General features: G+C 41.3%; 1 protein-coding gene across 1 annotated transcript in view; it reads right to left on the bottom strand.

Annotated features, from left to right (window-relative positions):
- Positions 1-18536, bottom strand: part of CUBN (cubilin) — a 256991-nt gene that overhangs the window by 164459 nt on the left and 73996 nt on the right. The window contains exon 28 of the mRNA XM_026479003.4: positions 2275-2425. Coding sequence (XP_026334788.3) covers positions 2275-2425 — 151 coding nt within the window. The remainder of the gene's footprint in view (positions 1-2274; positions 2426-18536) is intronic.

The following is an 18536-nucleotide window of genomic DNA, read 5'->3' as shown; positions in this document are numbered from 1 at the left end:
CATGAAATCATACTCTTTAGTGTGGCCCTGCGGGTAGGATAGCTAGAACAGCCTGGAAGGGAGAGGAAGCAACCCACCTAGAAGCAAGGTATAACCAGCAACAGCAAAATCACTGCTCCTAAAACCCTCCATCCTAGGTGCATGGCACAATTACTTAGGGAGATTTTTTAAATTAGCCATTGTCAAGGTCCCGTCGGGGATGAATTAAATCCTATCTCTGAAGGCTGAAGCTGAGACATGGGTTCTCTTTACAACTCCCACGCAATTCCAAAGTGTATCTACAGCTGAGGACCTCTTTCCAAGGCCCCGAGTCTCCACCTCCTGGTTAGCATTTCTTCATTTCCACCCTTCTGTCTCACGTGAAAGCTTTCCTCCCCTCTGGATCGCTGAAGCACTAGGTTCTTTCTTATAGAAGCCCCAGCTCGTATCCTCCTGACATCACAAGGTTGAGGATATTATCCTGCTGTTAGTACAGTGAGCCCTTGGAGCACCTTAGAAGTTTTCTCTAGTCTCTAGAGATGCTGTCTTTCTACCATTTTATGTCTCCAGTCTTAACATCTGCTCTCGCCTTGCTCTCTACAGACTAGCACCATCAGCATTCCCTGGGAGCTTTTGAGAAGTTCATTTAGGATTCATGGGCCTCACCTCAGGCCCCTCTATCAGACTCTGCATTTTAACATGCAGTGACTCACATGCACGTGAGAGTCTGAGAAACACTGTTCTGGAAAATATCTGCAGCCCTTGAAAATCTGGGTCATTTCTCAAGATGTTCCTGTGTCTTCTAGGTTTTTTCGCACTCTTCTCTGGTTGACTTAGAATCACGCCATTTCTGAATCACAGAATACTAGAGATGGACTGTATTACACAGATAAATCAATCCAGTCTCTTCACTTAACAAGTCAATAAGTTTACATTTCAAGGTTAAATCCACCCCCTCAGTGAAGAGAACAGGCCAGAACTCCCACAGGCTTAATTATCATAACTCGTTCACTTTGGGAATTCCTAATCTGTATTTCAAGCTATAAGTAGCCTGTGGATTACCACTGAATATTTTTAAATACCGAAAGCCCCATATTTGTATTTTAACAGAAATACACCCAGTCTCCAGTTCATATTAACAGAACATCTAACACTCAAGTATACAATAAAGGTATTCACTTCTGTATAGTGCCAAGATTCATATAACAAACGGACTATGATTTTAACAACCCTCAAGAGTCAACCACAATCCACATTTATGTGTGCTCGCCTTGGGCTCAGCCCTGATTCGGACAGTAGGGCCACCATTTAGGTGTCTGTGTGTGATTCCCAGTATAATAGCCCAATTCCACTTCTCTTTCAAATTGACTGAAACAGACCAGTGAGCCCTAAGACTTTGGTTGAGAACTGCTACTATAATAGTCACAAGGACTGTACTTGTTAGTTGTGGATCCCTCTAGGAGAGTGGTTCTCAAACTTGAATCATGGGGAAGACTAGTTATGACACGGATTATCAGGCTTCCGTAGGTGTGGGATGGGGCCCAAGAATTTGCACTTCTAACAAGTCCCAGATGTTGTTGATGCTGCTCTTGGGGGACCACATTTTGGGAACCATTACTCTGGGGCCTACTCTCGTTAGACTGGGCCATGTGAGGTCAATCTACAAGTTTCGGAACTCTCGTTAAACGTGAATGTTAATCCTCAGAGGAATGACTATCCCTACCTGCTTTCTAAACCTCCAGTTCATAGGGGGGTGCTGACATGCCCCGACTCCTTTTGGCAGGTACAACACATGCCCTGGCTGTGTGAGTTCTCTACTCCTGCTCCGCTCTCAGCCCAGTGCTTCCCCTTCCCCTTCTCTCGGAGTATCTCTCATCCTTGCCCTTTTATCCCCACCCCCACCATTCCTTTTCTGCTATGTCAGAATACGCCTCGAATCTCATTCCATTCCACTCCCCCTGGGAGACTCTAATGCCCCCTTGCAATTTGCTTGCCACACCCAGCTATAGATATTCCCCCCTAGAAACTTCCCTCTGCTCCCCTCCTTTCTCTTCTGCAATTTATTGTTGCAAAGACTTCAGCAGCTATCCACATCCCATCCTCTCTTAACCCTACCAGGATTAACTCTCCCAGAGCCACCAATGTCTGAGGAAATTGTCCAAGGCCTAGTACCAGACTACTGCCCAAGTTCCATTATTCGTGGGTGGAATTATTTCCAAAGAGGCAATTGGGAAAGGAATAATTCTTAGTCAAACAGCAACGATCAAATACAACTAAGATCAGCACAGGGCTTACCGTGAATGAACCACTGCATCTGAAATCCTTTCTCATGGTGACCGACCCCATCGGTGTAGAACAGCACTTGAAGCTTGGAGCCTGTGGTGCTCCCTGCCAGTGGCATATCTGTTCCACAGTAGCGCCCGATCCGCTGGGAGCCGTCATAGAGCTGAAATCAAGGAGAAACTTCCCAATGTGAGAAACTTCACATGGCCAGTCCGATAAAAAGCCAAGTCTCCTCATGTAGCAAAAGCTGCTCCTTGGCTGAAAGGTTAAGGGTAAATCTGCCAAGGTAGTTTGAGCATAGGAGGCTTCACATAAGCATTAAAAATAGATGATTATATAGAGAGAGTTTTATGGGTGATGTCTAAGCCCAATAAAGCTGGAAATCCAAATACTACTGTTTGGTTTTAGGTCAGCCTTGCAAGTTCCTTCGAAAGTATAAATCCAGGCACAGAATAAGGAAATGGTGGCCTGGGTGAGACGTGTTCACACATTTATGACACATGAGAGATGCTCAATGAATATTAGTCTTATAATTGTAAGATGTATACATTTTTAAATCAGTACTAACTCTAAAAACTTAGACATTTTAGAAAGCTATGTAAAAGGTAAATACAAAAATTAATCCCAGTGAAGATAACCACTCTTAATATTTTGTTAATACCAGAAGTTTGTCTTGCCAACATTTTTTTTCATTTGCTTATGTATGTACATATACACACATGTGTCCAGGTGTATATGTGTGTGTATAAATTCAGGCTACTTATTCGATTGTATTCCCGGTTTTTCTCTAAGCATGTCACTCAATAGTCTATGTAAACATTTTTAATGGTGACATAAAATGCTACTAATACTCTGGTGTAGTTCATTGAGGACATTTCCAATTTTTTTCCCAGTGTGAGTATTTGTTTGATATATTCAATGTCCCTCAGGAAAGATTCCTGTAAGGGGAATGAATCAAAGACTATCATCTTTTATCACTCTCGATATATATCATTAAATCTCTTACCAGAAAGTTTATACCAATGAAGCCCCCACTAGCACTTTACTGAAATGGGTCTTACAGGGGACCTTGGCAATTACGACTATGATATTTAAAGCTGGGGTTGATAGGGAAAATTTTTTGGTTTTACAATCGTCTTAACTTATGTTACTTTGAGGTTGAAGGTTTTTTATGCTTATTAAGCATTTCTATCTCTTCCCTTGGCACTTTTCTGCTGAAGTCTTTGCCCACTTTCCCACTAAGCTCTTTGTACATCAGTCGGGCACCCTTTAACTGCCTCATTAATTTCATCAGATGCATACCTCTAAACTAAAAAAAATAAGCTTCTCTGCCATAACTCTTCAATCAAGAAAGATAATGATAATCCGAAAAGATTGGCTCCTCGTGACTCAAGCCAGTGTATTTTCTTTTAATCCACTAATGTCTGCATTGCTGTCTTTGTTCTAGTTATCCTTGGAATGAACTGTCTATCACAATGAAATTGAAAATATCCAATTGTAGACTTGTGGACTTCCTTGATTATTCTCTTACAGAGTATACATATGTTAGAGTATGTGTGAGTGCATGTGTTTGCTCGTGTCTGTAAGTAAATGCATAATCTGGATTCAATACAATCCAAATTGACAAAATTATGATTATTTTAAAGATTTACTTATTTTATTTTAGAGAGAGAGAGAGCACTTGTGAGTGAGAGGAGGGGCAGAGGGAGAGGTAGAGACAGAGGTAGAAAAGCAGACTCCCTGCTGAGCACAGAGCCAGACCCAGGGCTGGATCGCTGGATCCCAGGATGCTGAGATAATGATGTGAGCCAAAATCAAGAATGGGATGCTTAACCAACCAAGCCATCCAGGCTCTCCAGCCAAATTATTTTTATTTACTGAAATGTTATGATATAAAATAGTGTCTGAAACATATTGATTGGAACATGGAAAACTTTATCATCAAATTCTACAAAACACACCCATGGAGCCTTCCCTAATCCCTATAGCCAGTCATAAATTAGTTTTCCTTTGAAACTCCTCTGCTTTTTATTTGTGCTTCTTTGTAGAAATGGTCACATTCCCTTATATTCTAGTTACGGGCATGTATGTCTTATCTCCCCTACCGATGATGAGTTTCCTTAGAGCCTGGACCACCTCTCCCTGTTTCCTCTGCCTCGTTCAGGCTTAGTCGAGGGCAGATTCCCAGTACATCTGGGAAACACAATGGTTTCCTCCACTACTGCATTTATTTCGGTGGGACTTAATCTGCACTCTTACTTGAATCCTGCATAGTTAGATACATACTAAGGTCTTACAGTCCTAAATTTCAGCATGTTCCTTTTAGGCAACAAAGAGTCTGGATCCTTCGTGGCTGTTCTGTAGATGGGCGGGTGGGGATTGGGCAGGGCCTTGTTCAGGGTCATAATAAATTACAGATTTCTAAAGCTTGGCCTGTCTCATTGAGTTCCCCAAACTAGCTGCTCATCAGGTATCCATGTTTGTGATATTTGAGGGAAGGTCAGCAGAGATTTACAGAGAGACACTCAGAAGTCTGTTATATAACTCACCCTTAGGTAGTAAACCTCAGCATTTTAAGCGAACGAATAAAGACGAAGTTTATTTCCAGGCTTATCACTTCAGCTTCCTTTTGATTTTTTACTACTACCACTGCTTTGAAGAGGTATATTTATTAGCACATATCTGTCTAGGTAGTTGGCAGAAGCCATAATGAGGGAGCAAAAATGAAGGAAAGAATAAAGCAACACAAAAAGAAAACGGGACAACAAAAGAATCCTTCCCTTCTGATGGCAGGTCCCCCCACCTGGCAGGGGGTGGAGGTGGGGGAGGAGGGCCAAGCTGCACTCTGTTTACTCCTAAATTACTGCTTTGCCCGTAGGGTATTTATCCCAGCTTCAGAGTTTTGTGGGGTTTTTTGTTTTGTTTTTTATTAAATCCAGTGTACCAATTCCAATTCAAAACTAATTAATACAGAAATAAACATACTGTTCCCAAGCAGAGGTATCATAAGCAAGAAACACTCTACTACTTTCCACTCCAGAAGGCTCATTCTTAACTTTCAGTTGTAGTTCAGTGATCAAAACTTTAATTATTTTAATCTTTATGCAACAAAATATGAGGTAAAATTTCTTTATAACCATAATCACTCTAAGCTTGATGGACCTTCTGAAATGGTTATAGTGGCATTTTGACGAACTGTCATTTAGATTCTATACAAGATCAGAAGCAATACAGTATTTTTGCCTCCCAAGCTCAGCAAGGTTAAGAAATCTGCCATTTTCACATGACTTGGAGGAGTTTTTTTTTTTTCTTCCTTCCGGATAGGATTACCTCATTGAAGGAGAGCCCCTGAATCCCGGTCGCTCTTAAATAACACATTGTGAATGGGGTGGGGGGTGGGGCGGGGGCAAAGGGAGCGGGTTTGGGGGGGAACACTGATGAATGACAATTAGTTTCTTTTTGCCTTTGGAGGGGAGAGAGTGATGCACTGAAATAAACAACAAATAGACATTGATGAAAATGCTTAAATATGTCAAATAAATGAATTAATTAATTAGTGTAGAACAAAACCTCTACACAAAAACACCCCAACCTCCAATTTTATGTCCTTCTAAAGTTTACACTTAATTAAATCAGGGTGGGTTTTTTTTTTGTTTGTTTATATTCACACAGACGGCTAACGTCACCTCTACAATTCGTTCCCGCGTAAATTTACCACACAAAAAAGAACAGTCATTTTTCAAAGTACACAAATATTGGTTGCCATGGAAACCAGTAGGTGCCTGCTGCTCCTGATTCTGTTTTCAGAGCAGAATGCTAACCACAGGACGTTCCAGCTGTGACTCATTGCAACTACTGGCAAGCATGCCTGCTTGGTCCTGCTAAGGGTATGATTTCCCTTGCTTTTAGAAAGCCTAAAGATCCCCTTGGTCTGAACAATACTCGAGCTTGGAAAACAGTCCACAAAAGGAAACTAGCAGAAATTAAGAAAAGAAAGATCGAGATTTGCACATTAAATATGCAGATCTAATTTGTATAACTGTATCGAGAAGTGGTTGTTTGTTTTTTAATACCTGAAATGCTGCGTTCACTTTCTGGTTGGCCATTAAATGCATCTTCGAATGTAAATATGTTGTATACATACAGCCTCCTGTGTAGAATCTTTCCAGTTATTCTCTTAAGGAGACTCTTCATTTAGGATTGATGTGGCTTAGGTCTCCCTACCCCCCACTGCACCCTGAAATATCTCAACCACTCTTAGGACACTCAAAGAGGAAGGAAATCTCTTGCTTAAGCCACATTTACCAACTTCTATCTACTTCCTTTGCATGGGTTTGATAATTTGGCGCACGCATAGTTTATGAGGCCAGCAGTGACTTCAGACCCCAGGTACAATATGAAATGACCCGTGGACCCCTTCTAACTACTAAGAACCACACATACAAGGCAGAAGACATAAAACTGAAGATATATCACTGACAGAGAGAGCTGAATTTTTCTAAGAGTCAGGGTTCTGTAGGTACTTCAGGAATCACTGAGTCAACTAATGTGTACCTCAACCTGTTCCCTCAATGGGAATCGACTTTAAGAACTGCAAGCACTCTCAGAACAGAAGTGTACCTTTCAAGGGCTTCTTTGCTGCTAAATTGTTTTATGATTTTGAAAATGTATGACTTTAATGAATGAAATTATAACCAGTTGTTTCATACACATGAGCATGGGATGTACAGAGGGCTTCTTTTCTACACCCATTTGAGAATTACAGTGAGTAACAAATAAAACTCAGCCTTTCTATTCTAGATGGGCATCTAATTCATATTTTTTCTAATTCATACGTTTCCTTATTTCCTTGAAATTTTTCTGAAATAAAACTTTTTTATAGTGGATGACTAATGTTAAGAATTAAATATCATCCAAACAGAGAAATAAAATCAAGAGTCTCTTTGGGATGATATTATTAAAATATGGAGAAACTTTGGGAAAGTTTTTTTGGTCCATTTTCTATTATAAATCTTTAAAAACTTAAAAAAAATTATCCTTTAGAGTTTAACATGTATTGAAATAATTTGCCTGCCATGAGGGAGAATTCTGGGTGTAACAGAGAGTCTCCTCATATTTATAGAGAATGAAAATTCTAGTCGGTGTAAAGAACATAGTTAAAATTTCTGAGAACTACACTCAATGAGTTTATAGACTACCTTGCAAACCCAGTGTCATTAACAGATTATATTCAACTGCAAGCAGGAAAGTAATTTCACTTGAGGAGCATACTAGAGTATGTTCACTGTGATCAGGCTGTAGGTATACAGTCCAGTCCAGCTCTAAACTTTGCTTAGAATATAATCTCATGAAAATTACTTTCCCTTTCCTAGCTAAAATTCCTTATAAATTTGGCATCATAATAGTACTTATACGGTTATTGTAAACAGCAAATGAGACAGACCACGTAATAGGTTCAGTGCAAGACCTGGCATATGGAATGTGCTCAAAATGTTACTTTAACTCTTGATCAGAGGCAAAGGGAACCAACATTTTTTTCCAAAGAAACCATTCTAGAAATCGCTTTGAGAGAAAAATATGATGGGTATAGAGAACTTGAGCTGACTCACGTAAGACAATTCAGAGAAATCATCCCTGGCAGACCAGACAGGGAACCAGTGAATCAATGAATCACTTGTGAGGAGATGGACAGCCATTGCTTGCAGCATGTTGCTATGACAACGTGGTTCTGTGCAGACACTGAGCCCATTCCTCATGTGCGGGACGCATAGCCCATAGCAAATCATACTGTGGGGGACAGTGTAAGCATGGTGTGCGTGCTGGGGTGGAGGGAGATGGTGGATCATAACAGGATGGTGGCAAAGTGAGCATTAGGAAATCAGTCAAGGCTGCCCTGAGGACGTGGAGAAGGGAGGGACAAATGGTAGGGAAAGTGGCTCTGCACATGTATCTCTTGTTGCTGCCTCCTCTCCCGTGGCTGTCCAGCCATCCTGCAGCTCTAAAGGGGTGGGAACTGGTGAATTCTTGGGGCATTTCTTCAGATCCCCCCCCCCCAAACAACTGTAACGGGACCTATGAGAACTGCCTCATGAGAGTAGTTATTAGGAATGTTACTGCCAAAGTTTACACACAAATCTCCTGGGTAAACCTGGAACTTTCAGCATTTACTTTAAATCTGAAGGTCTTTGAAATGTTCCTCTAACAATAGCAGAAATTGCCAAACAAGATTCATAGAGTAGGGTAAAAGGCTCCCATTGTGGATGAGAAAAGCCTAAGGGGGTAATAGCTTAATCGAATTGTGGAGGGTAAATTAGGCAAATGTTAAAGATGAAAGCTAATAGACGGAGAGCGTGGTAGACTCTGGTTGGCTCCACGATGGCCCCAGGAGGCAGGGTCCTCCATCGGACACGGGCCGTGCACCGTGCTCTCTGATGCACAGGCACACATCTTCCCCACGGCACAGGAAAAGCCACGCTTCCATGTGCTCACAGGGTGGGGCAGGAACTATGAAATACCCGTCTAAAATTAAACAATTACTCATAATGCTGGGCTTTGCATGACAGCAAGAAACCCATCAAAGACCACATTCTGAGTTATTCTGTGTCACTCTGAATTAGATATCTGTCTCACACACAGATGAGATGGTGTTCTTACCATGTGGCAGCTCGGTGCTGTTCCCTCTTAATAGCTCATTGACATTTTTGTTTCTGCTTTCTGTATATTACTCACGTTAGAAGCCACAATGGCTGATTTGTTTTTTTCACTTTTTAAATCATTGTCTAATCACGGATGTGTGCAAAGATTTAACTATAAGAATGTTTATCTCAGCATTGTTTATAATAGTGGAAATTTGACAAAGATTCTAAATGTTCCGCATGAATAAGTGGCCATATTGGGATGATGGAATGTGCCACGTTGTAAATGATGTGGCATTATGAATAACATGGAAAAATATTCACAAGCTATTGTTACCTGGAAAAAAAAGTCATTATAGGATAGTATGTACAGAATGATCCCCTCTGAATATTAAATTAAAATATATAAGGAGCAACTACAGGAAATGAATACCACCAAAAATTATTAGTAGGGATAGCGACGCCTGGGTGGCTCAGCCATTAAGCATTTACCTTCAGCTCAGATCATGATCCCAGGGTCCTGGGATCTAGCCCCGCATTGGGCTCCCTGCTTGGTGGGAAGCCTGCTTCTCCCTCTCCCATTCCCCTTGCTTGTGTGCCCTCTCTCACTGTTTCTCTCTGTCAAATAAATAAATAAAATCTTTTTAAAAAATTATTAGTAGGGATATAATTTTGGTTATTTTTATTTTATCTAGGTTTTTCTATATTTTCCAAATGTTCTGTAATGGCTATGTATTCCTATGTGATCAGATAAGTTTATTTCTTCAAGCATTATCTTTGGGGACCTACTGACATAGCAATGTAGATATGCATTGGTAATGTTTTTCCATTCTCAAAATTCCATACCGTTTTAGGTTCTTAGCTACCCAGCTGGTCTACTAAAAATATTATACTGTCTATCTCTATTGTCTTTTATACACATCTCAAGATTATACGTGAGAATGAGTCCATTAAAATGTTATTATATAAGGTAATCTCTCTTCAGCATTAATTTAAAACCATATTTTGTCCCTAATGCTTCCTTTTTTTATCATAAGTAGGTTTTTATTATTAATTAGACTAATTCTTTATTTAAAAAGAATTCCTTCAGATGCCCAGGGACTGAAGACTTCTCACAAACACAAGTTCTGATAGTCACTGATGGAGCCCTAAATGCCTGATTCCCTCCCTAGTGGTAAGCGAGATGCACTGAAAGCCAAGCCTACTCTCCCGTGGGAACATGAACATTTAATTCCAAGAACCACAGCACTCTCTCTGCCAACTATACCGCCACAGCAAAACACTAAACATCTTTAAAAAATTATTCTGCCTCCTAAAAGCCTCACCATCTGTGAGAGGCGGACTCAGAAACAGGGAGAAATCTGCTTCATAGAACGAAAGGAATCATAGAACCAGGAGTTGGAAGGACCTAGGGTACTGCCATGCACTCTTCCCCAGTTGAGGGAAGAAGTGGGGGAAAGCCTATTAAATAAATAGTAAATGTAAGCACTGAAAGGTCAACACAGCATTTTTTTAAAAATTTTTGAAACGTTGAAGTTGGACATCTTTCCTATTTTAAAAAGGAGACAATCAAGATAATTAACCGAAATCCACAACAATGATTCCTAATTCTAAAACTTAGCATTCTGAGCTCTGCATTCTTATTCAAGCCACGGGCCTGTTAAATGCTAGAAGGGACCCTCCATGCACTGGCTGCCTGTGGCCTGTGTGAGGAGAGAGCGAGGCGAGGACTACCAGGGAAGGAAGTGTGGATAGAGAGCAATTTCAAGTTTAGAGCCTCTGAGGTGATTTCTACTGTCTACAGGGTAGGGTGGAAATTATCTGTAGGTCTGATTATCATTCACCCTGATTCTGTCCTTCGTGTTTGAGAGACTATTCAGAGGGGAAACACACAGAGTTTCTTTTGAATCCAAGAGCAAAGGCTATCTTTTGAAGGCTTCTGTGTCTGCCTCATTAACTGCAGCAAATTAATGCAATCACATGAAAATTCTTCATTGTGAGGGATGGTCAGGAAAGATCAGCATTTCCTTTTGAGGAAAGGGATTTTGATTACACTGATACAAATATCTCTCCTTTTAATTTTTTATGATTAAAAAAAAACACACTTTACTTGGGCAACCCTGGAGTATTAAATTTCTTATAAAATGCTTCTTGTTACTCTTAATGCGAATATCAAGTATTTGGCTGAATGAATCAATAGATACACTTCATTCTAAACTTTTGAATCCAGATCACGATTAAGCATAATGCTAGGCTCATACTTGGTGTAGAGACATAAACTGAATTGTTCGGGGTATCGTTGTCACTTTTTATGAGTGTTTTTGCGTAGCAGTTATCCTCACAATTAAAATAGCTTATGTCTGAATTGTAAGCAAAATGCCAGGCATCCTAGAAGCGAACTTCCTCTGACAGACAGTGGCAGGAAGCATGACTCATCTGCCTGGGAAGTGTTTAAGGAGGTGCCGTGATGAGGAAAGTCAGCTCAGACCCTTTGCTGCTAAGACATAAAATCTCATCTGCTTTTCCCCAACTGGCAAATGGGATTTCAACCACCACGCTTCTTAGATTCAGATATAGAATCCCTGTGGCTTTTGTAAGAAAAGCCAGGAGACAGAAGTCCTGCTTTCATTAAAATGGGGCCAATCTCTGTTCTCCACAACTGGGAAGGCTGTTTTGGAAACTAAAGTTCTGCATTGGCTACAAAATGTTTTCGAGAGCAAAAATTAATCCGTCAAATTGTGTTTATGTTGAAATAATCATAAATAATGTTTATTAGCATTTAATAAATAATATTTATTAGCTGAATATTATTCTAAGCCCTTCATATGTGTTACCTAATTTTAAAATTCCCAGCAGCTCTATACAGCCGGTACCCTTATTATCCCCATTTTAGAGTTCTGGAAACTGAGGTATGTGGAAGTTTAATAATTAAACTCCCCTTACTGGATCTCCACCATCACTTTCACCTCCCTGCAATTTTCTCTCGAAGCCAGAGTTTTTAAAGGTGACAGTCTGAGCATACCGTTGCCCTGCTCAGGCTCCGGGAAGATCTCTTGCCTCTCGAAGGCGGTCCCTGAAACTCCTCCTGCACGCTCAGTGCTGCGCTACACTGCAGACTCCGGCCCGCCTGGCAGCCCCACGCTGGGCCTCGGCCACACCGGACTTCCCGCGCTTCTGACAAGGATTTTCTCCTCCAGGCGACTCAAGCCAGGCTCCTCTGAACCTTCTTCCTGACTAGGCCTCGACCTTTGCCTATAAAAATGCAGACTCTCGGCACATACGATTTCACCCACTCATTCCCCTTTACCCAAATTAAAAGACTTAAACACTAACGTAGTTTCTAACAAGATCACACCACTAGAAAGATCCCTGCCCCCGTTCAAGTGCCTGCCTGAGAAAGCTCAACGCTGCCAAGAGGATTTACGGTTTGTTCCAGCCAATACCTGACGATAGGCCCCTGATCATCTTTCCTAGAACATTTACTAAGAAGGGCTTACAACAGTGATTCCTTCCTCTGCCCCTCTGAGAGCTGTGTGTGTCTCCTACAACTAAGGAGTGCCTTTCTCAAGGATCTGAGAAGCATGCCTTTGAAATGGAATCATCGGGAAGGATAGGACGCTCCTCTCCCAGTCTGTGTGGGAGGATAGAATCCGAGCTTCCATCACTGCCGGCCAGCACACTCGAATGGCCTCGCCACACTGACACTGACTAACCTTTTGTCATTTCTCACTTCCCTGACTGCTCCAGCTGCTGGTCCCCTCCCGATGCCCTAGTTCTCCCTTTAAAATGCCCAGCCACCTCTGTATAAACTGAAATGGAGTGCAGTTCATGCTGGATCCTACTGCAGGAGTGTATTACTGATTAAAATCTATCTTCGCCATGTTAACTAGTATCCAGCTTTATCTGTGACAGTTCCTCGACCACAGCTTCCCTTGGTGAAACTTTCAGCTTCTTTTGAACTTGTTAAGTTACTCTTCCTCAGGGAAGCTTTCTCTGACCCACAGATGAGCTCGGTCCTCCCGTTTCGTGTCTTTGGAGAACCGGATAATATTCCCTGATAGGACTTAACACAGCTTACCATTAAATTTGTATTGTGTGCTAAATTGATTACCACCTGCCTCCTCAGTGAAGACAAGGAAAACTCATGCGAAAACAGTTATATTTCCATAGTCTGCGGGTCGAAGATGTATTTGGATGACGAAACGAATGGATACGTGAATGAACAATGCATATTTAGGGTAGTAACAGCTTCAGGAAATGCCACAGCAAAAACAGAACAAAACAAAAAAACACTGTTTAACTGTGTTTAATTCAGCATTTCTCAAAACTTATCAGAATTTAGTTCTCTTTATTTGTGAAACATCTATTAAAATTTGTGGCAGAGTGAGTTCTGTGGTTTCCCCAAATCGACTTCCCCTTTGTCTGGGTTTCTGAATCACCATGTAGAAGGCAAGGAACACCAGCATGGGTCTCTAACATGATTGAGAAATAAACTTGTATTATATCAAGCATCTGAAAATTTATGAGTCCTGCATAACAACAGCTCGAGTTACCTTAACTAATCACAGTATCACACAGGCCTGATGGAAAATGCTGCTCAGGCTGCAGACTTAGAAAACATGAGTACAGGACCGGAAGCCTCTGTTTTGGTCCATTCTTTCATTTGAAATGCATGGTTTTGTAATTGGAAGAGGACACGGGAGTGTAATAAATAATGATATAAACATCTGGTGGACAAGATGACATCAGAAGGAGGATTTGGCAAGAGATAAAATGAATCTTACGAAGACTAGAGGGAAATGCATTTGACAGAAGTCACTAGCATCACGAAGAGGAAGGCTTGCAAAGCGGAAGGCCTAGAAGGGTATACAGAATGGACTGGAAGATGATAGTGGCAAAGGTGCCAACTAAAGATGGGGGGAGAAAGCTGAGATTCCCAACATGAAAATCGCAAAGTAAATCTGGTATTTTTTACGTAATGAGATAAATATCATGACCGTATCACCGGGCCTTGGTGAGACAAAGACATGATTCGCCTATAGCAATGGAAAAGTGAGACTTATCAAAAAGGAAATCTTTAATAGTATTAAAATAGTTATGACTTCCCAGGAGAGAGCTTTGAAGGGAGGGTACAACATGCTGTCGGAGCAGAAGTGGACTGCAGACAGTGGTCTCAAGTGCTGGCCCGAGGGCTTGGGGGGTCTGTCTCTACTGAGATTCCCAGAGACTTTGATTAAGTAGGTCTGGGCTAAGCTCTAGGAATACGTTTTTCTAACAAGATCTCCAGGTGACTCCGGAATGCAGCCAGTTATAGGGGCTTCATCGTCCCCCATTGGCTTCTTCCTCAGTAGAGATTACAATTTTTTACAAGGGAAATATGTCAACACTAGTGCAGCACAAAGAGAGACGTGGGGGTGGCAAAGGGGAGATAATTTCAACCATCTGGACATCTCTCAAATGTCTAACTGGGAAAAAAAAGCATGGCTTTTGATAAATTCTATAAATGTTCTCCTTTCTCAAAAAGTAAAGAAAATAGTGAAAAGAAGTACTAGTCTGGACTAATTCTGGACAGCAAAGAAGTGGTTGTTATTGCAGAACAAAACATTAGGAGACAGTGATCAATGTCCCTAGAGCCTGCGGTACTGGACATACCAGTCATGAGCCTAAGGTTTTAGGGAGTCAGACTTCAAAAGGAGATATAAGCCCATGGACCAAAACAATTAGCAATTAAAGAAAAAAGAGAAGCAACAGAGAATAGAAAGAAATTTAAGAAACATGACAAATTCCAATAAAATTAAATTCTATCCACAAAACTAGGACTAACTTTTGGGGCAACAAAAGGGGAAACCTCTGAAGAAATCAATTAAAAAGGAACCATGGGGCTATATAAAAGCTTTCTGACCATTTTATGAACACACAGACAAATTATCTACACTTTGGGAAAGAGCACAGTTAGGGAAAAAATGTGTTTGTTTTTCTTTTAAGCTATGATTAGGGCAAATGAAAGATCAAAATATGGATGGATCAACACTTGCGGAAGAGAGCATAATGCGATAAAGGAAAAACAGAAACATGCCTAGTAGAATTTTGAAACTAGAAAAGACATTGACATCCAATTTGTAAGATCAAGGCAGGCAATTCCTTTAAATGAATTTTTTGGGCTTAAGTGAACTATATTCTGCAGTACTGAAAGGTACAGTCCTTACAGAACAAATTGTGTAATCTTGCTGAATTCATGAATGTTGAAGAAATGTTTTAGCATGCCAGCAGAGCCATACTCAAAGATTCTGCCTCTGCCCTCACACACCATCTATGAGCAATGATGGCCAGAGGCCTGGACTTCACTGCTCCTGGCCAGAGCCAGTCATACTGCCCAGAGGACCATCTATCCATAAGTGGGCTACACCCATGCCTTTGCTATCAGGCTCAAAAAGATGAGCCCCCTGTGCTGGGAATTTGTTCCCAAGGGGAGGCTCATTTGTTGCAAGAGCTTGGGGCAAATAGTCATGTGGAGTCATGGCTGGGGGGCCATACGGAATCTAAAATGGTGAGGCTGTAGAAATGCAGAGGAGAGAGATGGGAATGGCATATACACATGCAAGGAAAAAACCACGAAGCTGACTTTGTTCCTGCTCTTTCCCAGTGTTTTGGTTTATCATGTGTGTCATGAGGCTTCTTACTTTCCTCAGAGTACAGCCCTTTCACAAAACTAATGGTACAGTTGGAGAGTGTACCTGCAACCAAGAGTATAAAGCACACAATGAAAAGTAAGAGAACAGCCAGAGGGCTCAAGGGAAGATGTTTCAACTTCCAAACTCTAGAAAAAAATTTTTCTGGAACCTCAGACTTGAATAAGATTGACAGTAATTTTTAGAAAAATTCTAAGTGGGACACTAAAAATAATTTGTCACAATGTAGCACAGAAAAGGTGATTATAATAGTAAATGACCAGTACTTATCTATGAAGAAGTGTGCTACAATAACATGGACTTCTGTCTGTGACAGTATCACCAGGATGGTCGATCCAAGGGCTCGTGGACGCTCCCTCACGTCACCTCTGCGGATGACAGAGAATTGTGAGTATGCACATAGAGGATGTGTGGTGTCATGGCTGAAAGCACTGGCCCAGCGCCACAGGGCCTGGTAGAAAGCCTGGCTTTGACGCCTCTAATGCCTGTGACTGGGAACAACCTGTATTTGCCTCAACTGTCTCACCTGTCAAATGGGATAATATTTCTTACATTACAGGGATGCTGTAACAATTACCTAGCAAATAATAAGTATTCAATAAAGATCAGCTATTGCCAAGTTGTGTGAATAGTGCTATCCCCAAAGTGTTAAATAATAGATCATTTTAGGGGTGTCTGGGTGGCTCAGTCGGTAGGCTGTCTGACTCTTGATTTTGGCTCAGGTCATGATCTCAGGGTCCTGGGATCGAGCCCTGTGTCAGTCTCCATGCTCAGCAGGAAATCTGCTTGAGGTTTTACTCTCTCCTCCCTCTGCCCCTCCCCTTGCTTACACACACTCTCTCTAAAATAAATAAATAAATCTTTTAAAAAATATTAGACCATTTTAACCAAAGAAACATACCATTTTGGAGTATTTGAAACAGGCACCATCTTGTCTGACATTTTTATCAATTATTTTTGAAGAAGTAGTAGGTCAATGCCGGTAAGTCTATATGCAAATGAATAATGTGTCTACAGACCAAAGAATCAGGGTTTAGAAGGATCGTGATGTGTCTGAATTCTCAGGCAAAAGAGTCAAATATTACTAGGAATAATTTCCTATGTATGGCTATGAAGTCATTACAGTTCATGTAAAAGTGGCCTGGAGAAAGAAGTATTAATATAGTCCAACATTATGATTTGACTAACAATAAGCCCATATAACCTCAGCCTATGATACCAGAGGTACCTAAGCCAAATAATATAGTTCCAGCATACTTGGCCCTGGTTGGCTTCATTGAGTGTTGAATCCAAACCTGGGTCACATTTTAAGAGACATTGACATACAAGAGAAAAATCAAAGGAGGGTGTCCACTGAGAGCTTGCCTCATGAGGACCAGCTAGGGAAATGCAGGACGAGGACTAGAGAAAAGTAGCTCTGACTCCATGCTCTTCCCTCAAGAGAACTCAGCGAATTCATAGACTTAAACCTCCATCTACACTCACTCTCCGCCCTTTGTGCTCCTGCACACTGTGGTCTCACTCCTACTCCTGCTACCCCTCAAACACTGTTCTGCCCAGGGTCACGCTGATCTCCAAGGAACACTTCTTAACCCTGAGATCCCTCTTGATCCCCTGGGAGCCTCTCACCTTGTTGATCACTGTCACCTTCTATGATACTCTCTGCCCTTGGCATCTATGACACAACAGCCTCAGGGTTTTCCTCCTTGCTCTTCCCACAACACACGTGCTCCCAGTTGACCTAATACAGGCTCTGGCCTCCTGTACATCTCTGTGCTGATTTCTCCCAAATCTATCATTTTCATTTGTATACTATGTCATCTTTTAGAAGTCTCTTTTTCTGTGCGGAGACTCAGACTCAAAATGAAAATTAAACAGTTGAGGGGCGCCTGAGTAGCGCAGTCGTTAAAGCGTCTGCCTTCGGCTCAGGGCGTGATCCCGGCGTACCGGGATCGAGTCCCACATCGGGCTCCTCTGCTAGGAGCCTGCTTCTTCCTCTCCCACTCCCCCTGCTGTGTTCCCTCTCTCACTGGCTGTCTCTCTGTCACATAAATAAATAAAATCTTTAAAAAAAAAAAAAAGAAAGAAAGAAAAGAAAATTAAACAGTTGAAATGCAGTTGTAGGATATGCAATGAATCCTTAAGGTTGACTTCCCACAATTACATGGGCAACATGGTCTTACTCCTTCAGGCAAGTGACCCTTCCTCCCATTGAATTTAATTTCCAAATCTGAAACATTTTGTTTTGCCCAGAGGACAAATAATAAAGGATAGATTCGCTTCCCAATGGGATCTCTACCAACCTGTACCCCTCAGCAAGGTTGGGCACAATGTCTGACCAGCACCTAATCAAGTCCTTTCATAATTTCAGCTTTATTAATTCAAAATAACTCAATTCTGGATGCAATAACAGTCATCAACTGGGACCTGGCTCAGTTACTTGAAAAACCCTTCAACTAGAAGTTATTAAAGTAATGGAAACTAGATTTTGTGTTTGTGGCTTTTCTCTTCTTAAGTAGTTATTTGTGCTTTAAAAATTTTCATCATAGACCAGCCATTGTAGCAACTGCTCTGGCCTTGCCCCTTGGCTTACAGAAACGGAAAAAATCTCCTCCCTCTGGCAGCAGTGTCATTCTTTGGAAGGCTTTGCTGAACTTTTGGTTCTCATTCTGTATTTTTTCTGCTTTCACCATCAGTGTTGCACAAAATAAATGGCATGCCTCTAACGTCATCTGTGAAGGGCCTCTCATGAGCTGCTCTGTGGTTGCTGGAATAAGTATTTTCATTTGACAGTTTTCAAACACTTCCAAAAAATTATCTGATGGGCCTTTTTGTTACCCTTCCATCCTCAACTAAGTCCAAAGAGGTGGAAACCAGTCCCTGGAAAAGTTCCATCTCATTTCCTCCCCCACTCTTTCTTCCAAAGCCTCCTGAAAGTCCAGGTCAAACG

The sequence above is a fragment of the Ursus arctos genome, unplaced genomic scaffold, assembly GCF_023065955.2.
Source record: "Ursus arctos isolate Adak ecotype North America unplaced genomic scaffold, UrsArc2.0 scaffold_30, whole genome shotgun sequence".
In the NCBI taxonomy this organism is placed as follows: Eukaryota; Metazoa; Chordata; class Mammalia; order Carnivora; family Ursidae; genus Ursus; species Ursus arctos.
The sequence above is the reverse complement of the archived record's forward strand: the minus strand, read 5'-3'. Positions and strand labels throughout refer to the sequence as shown.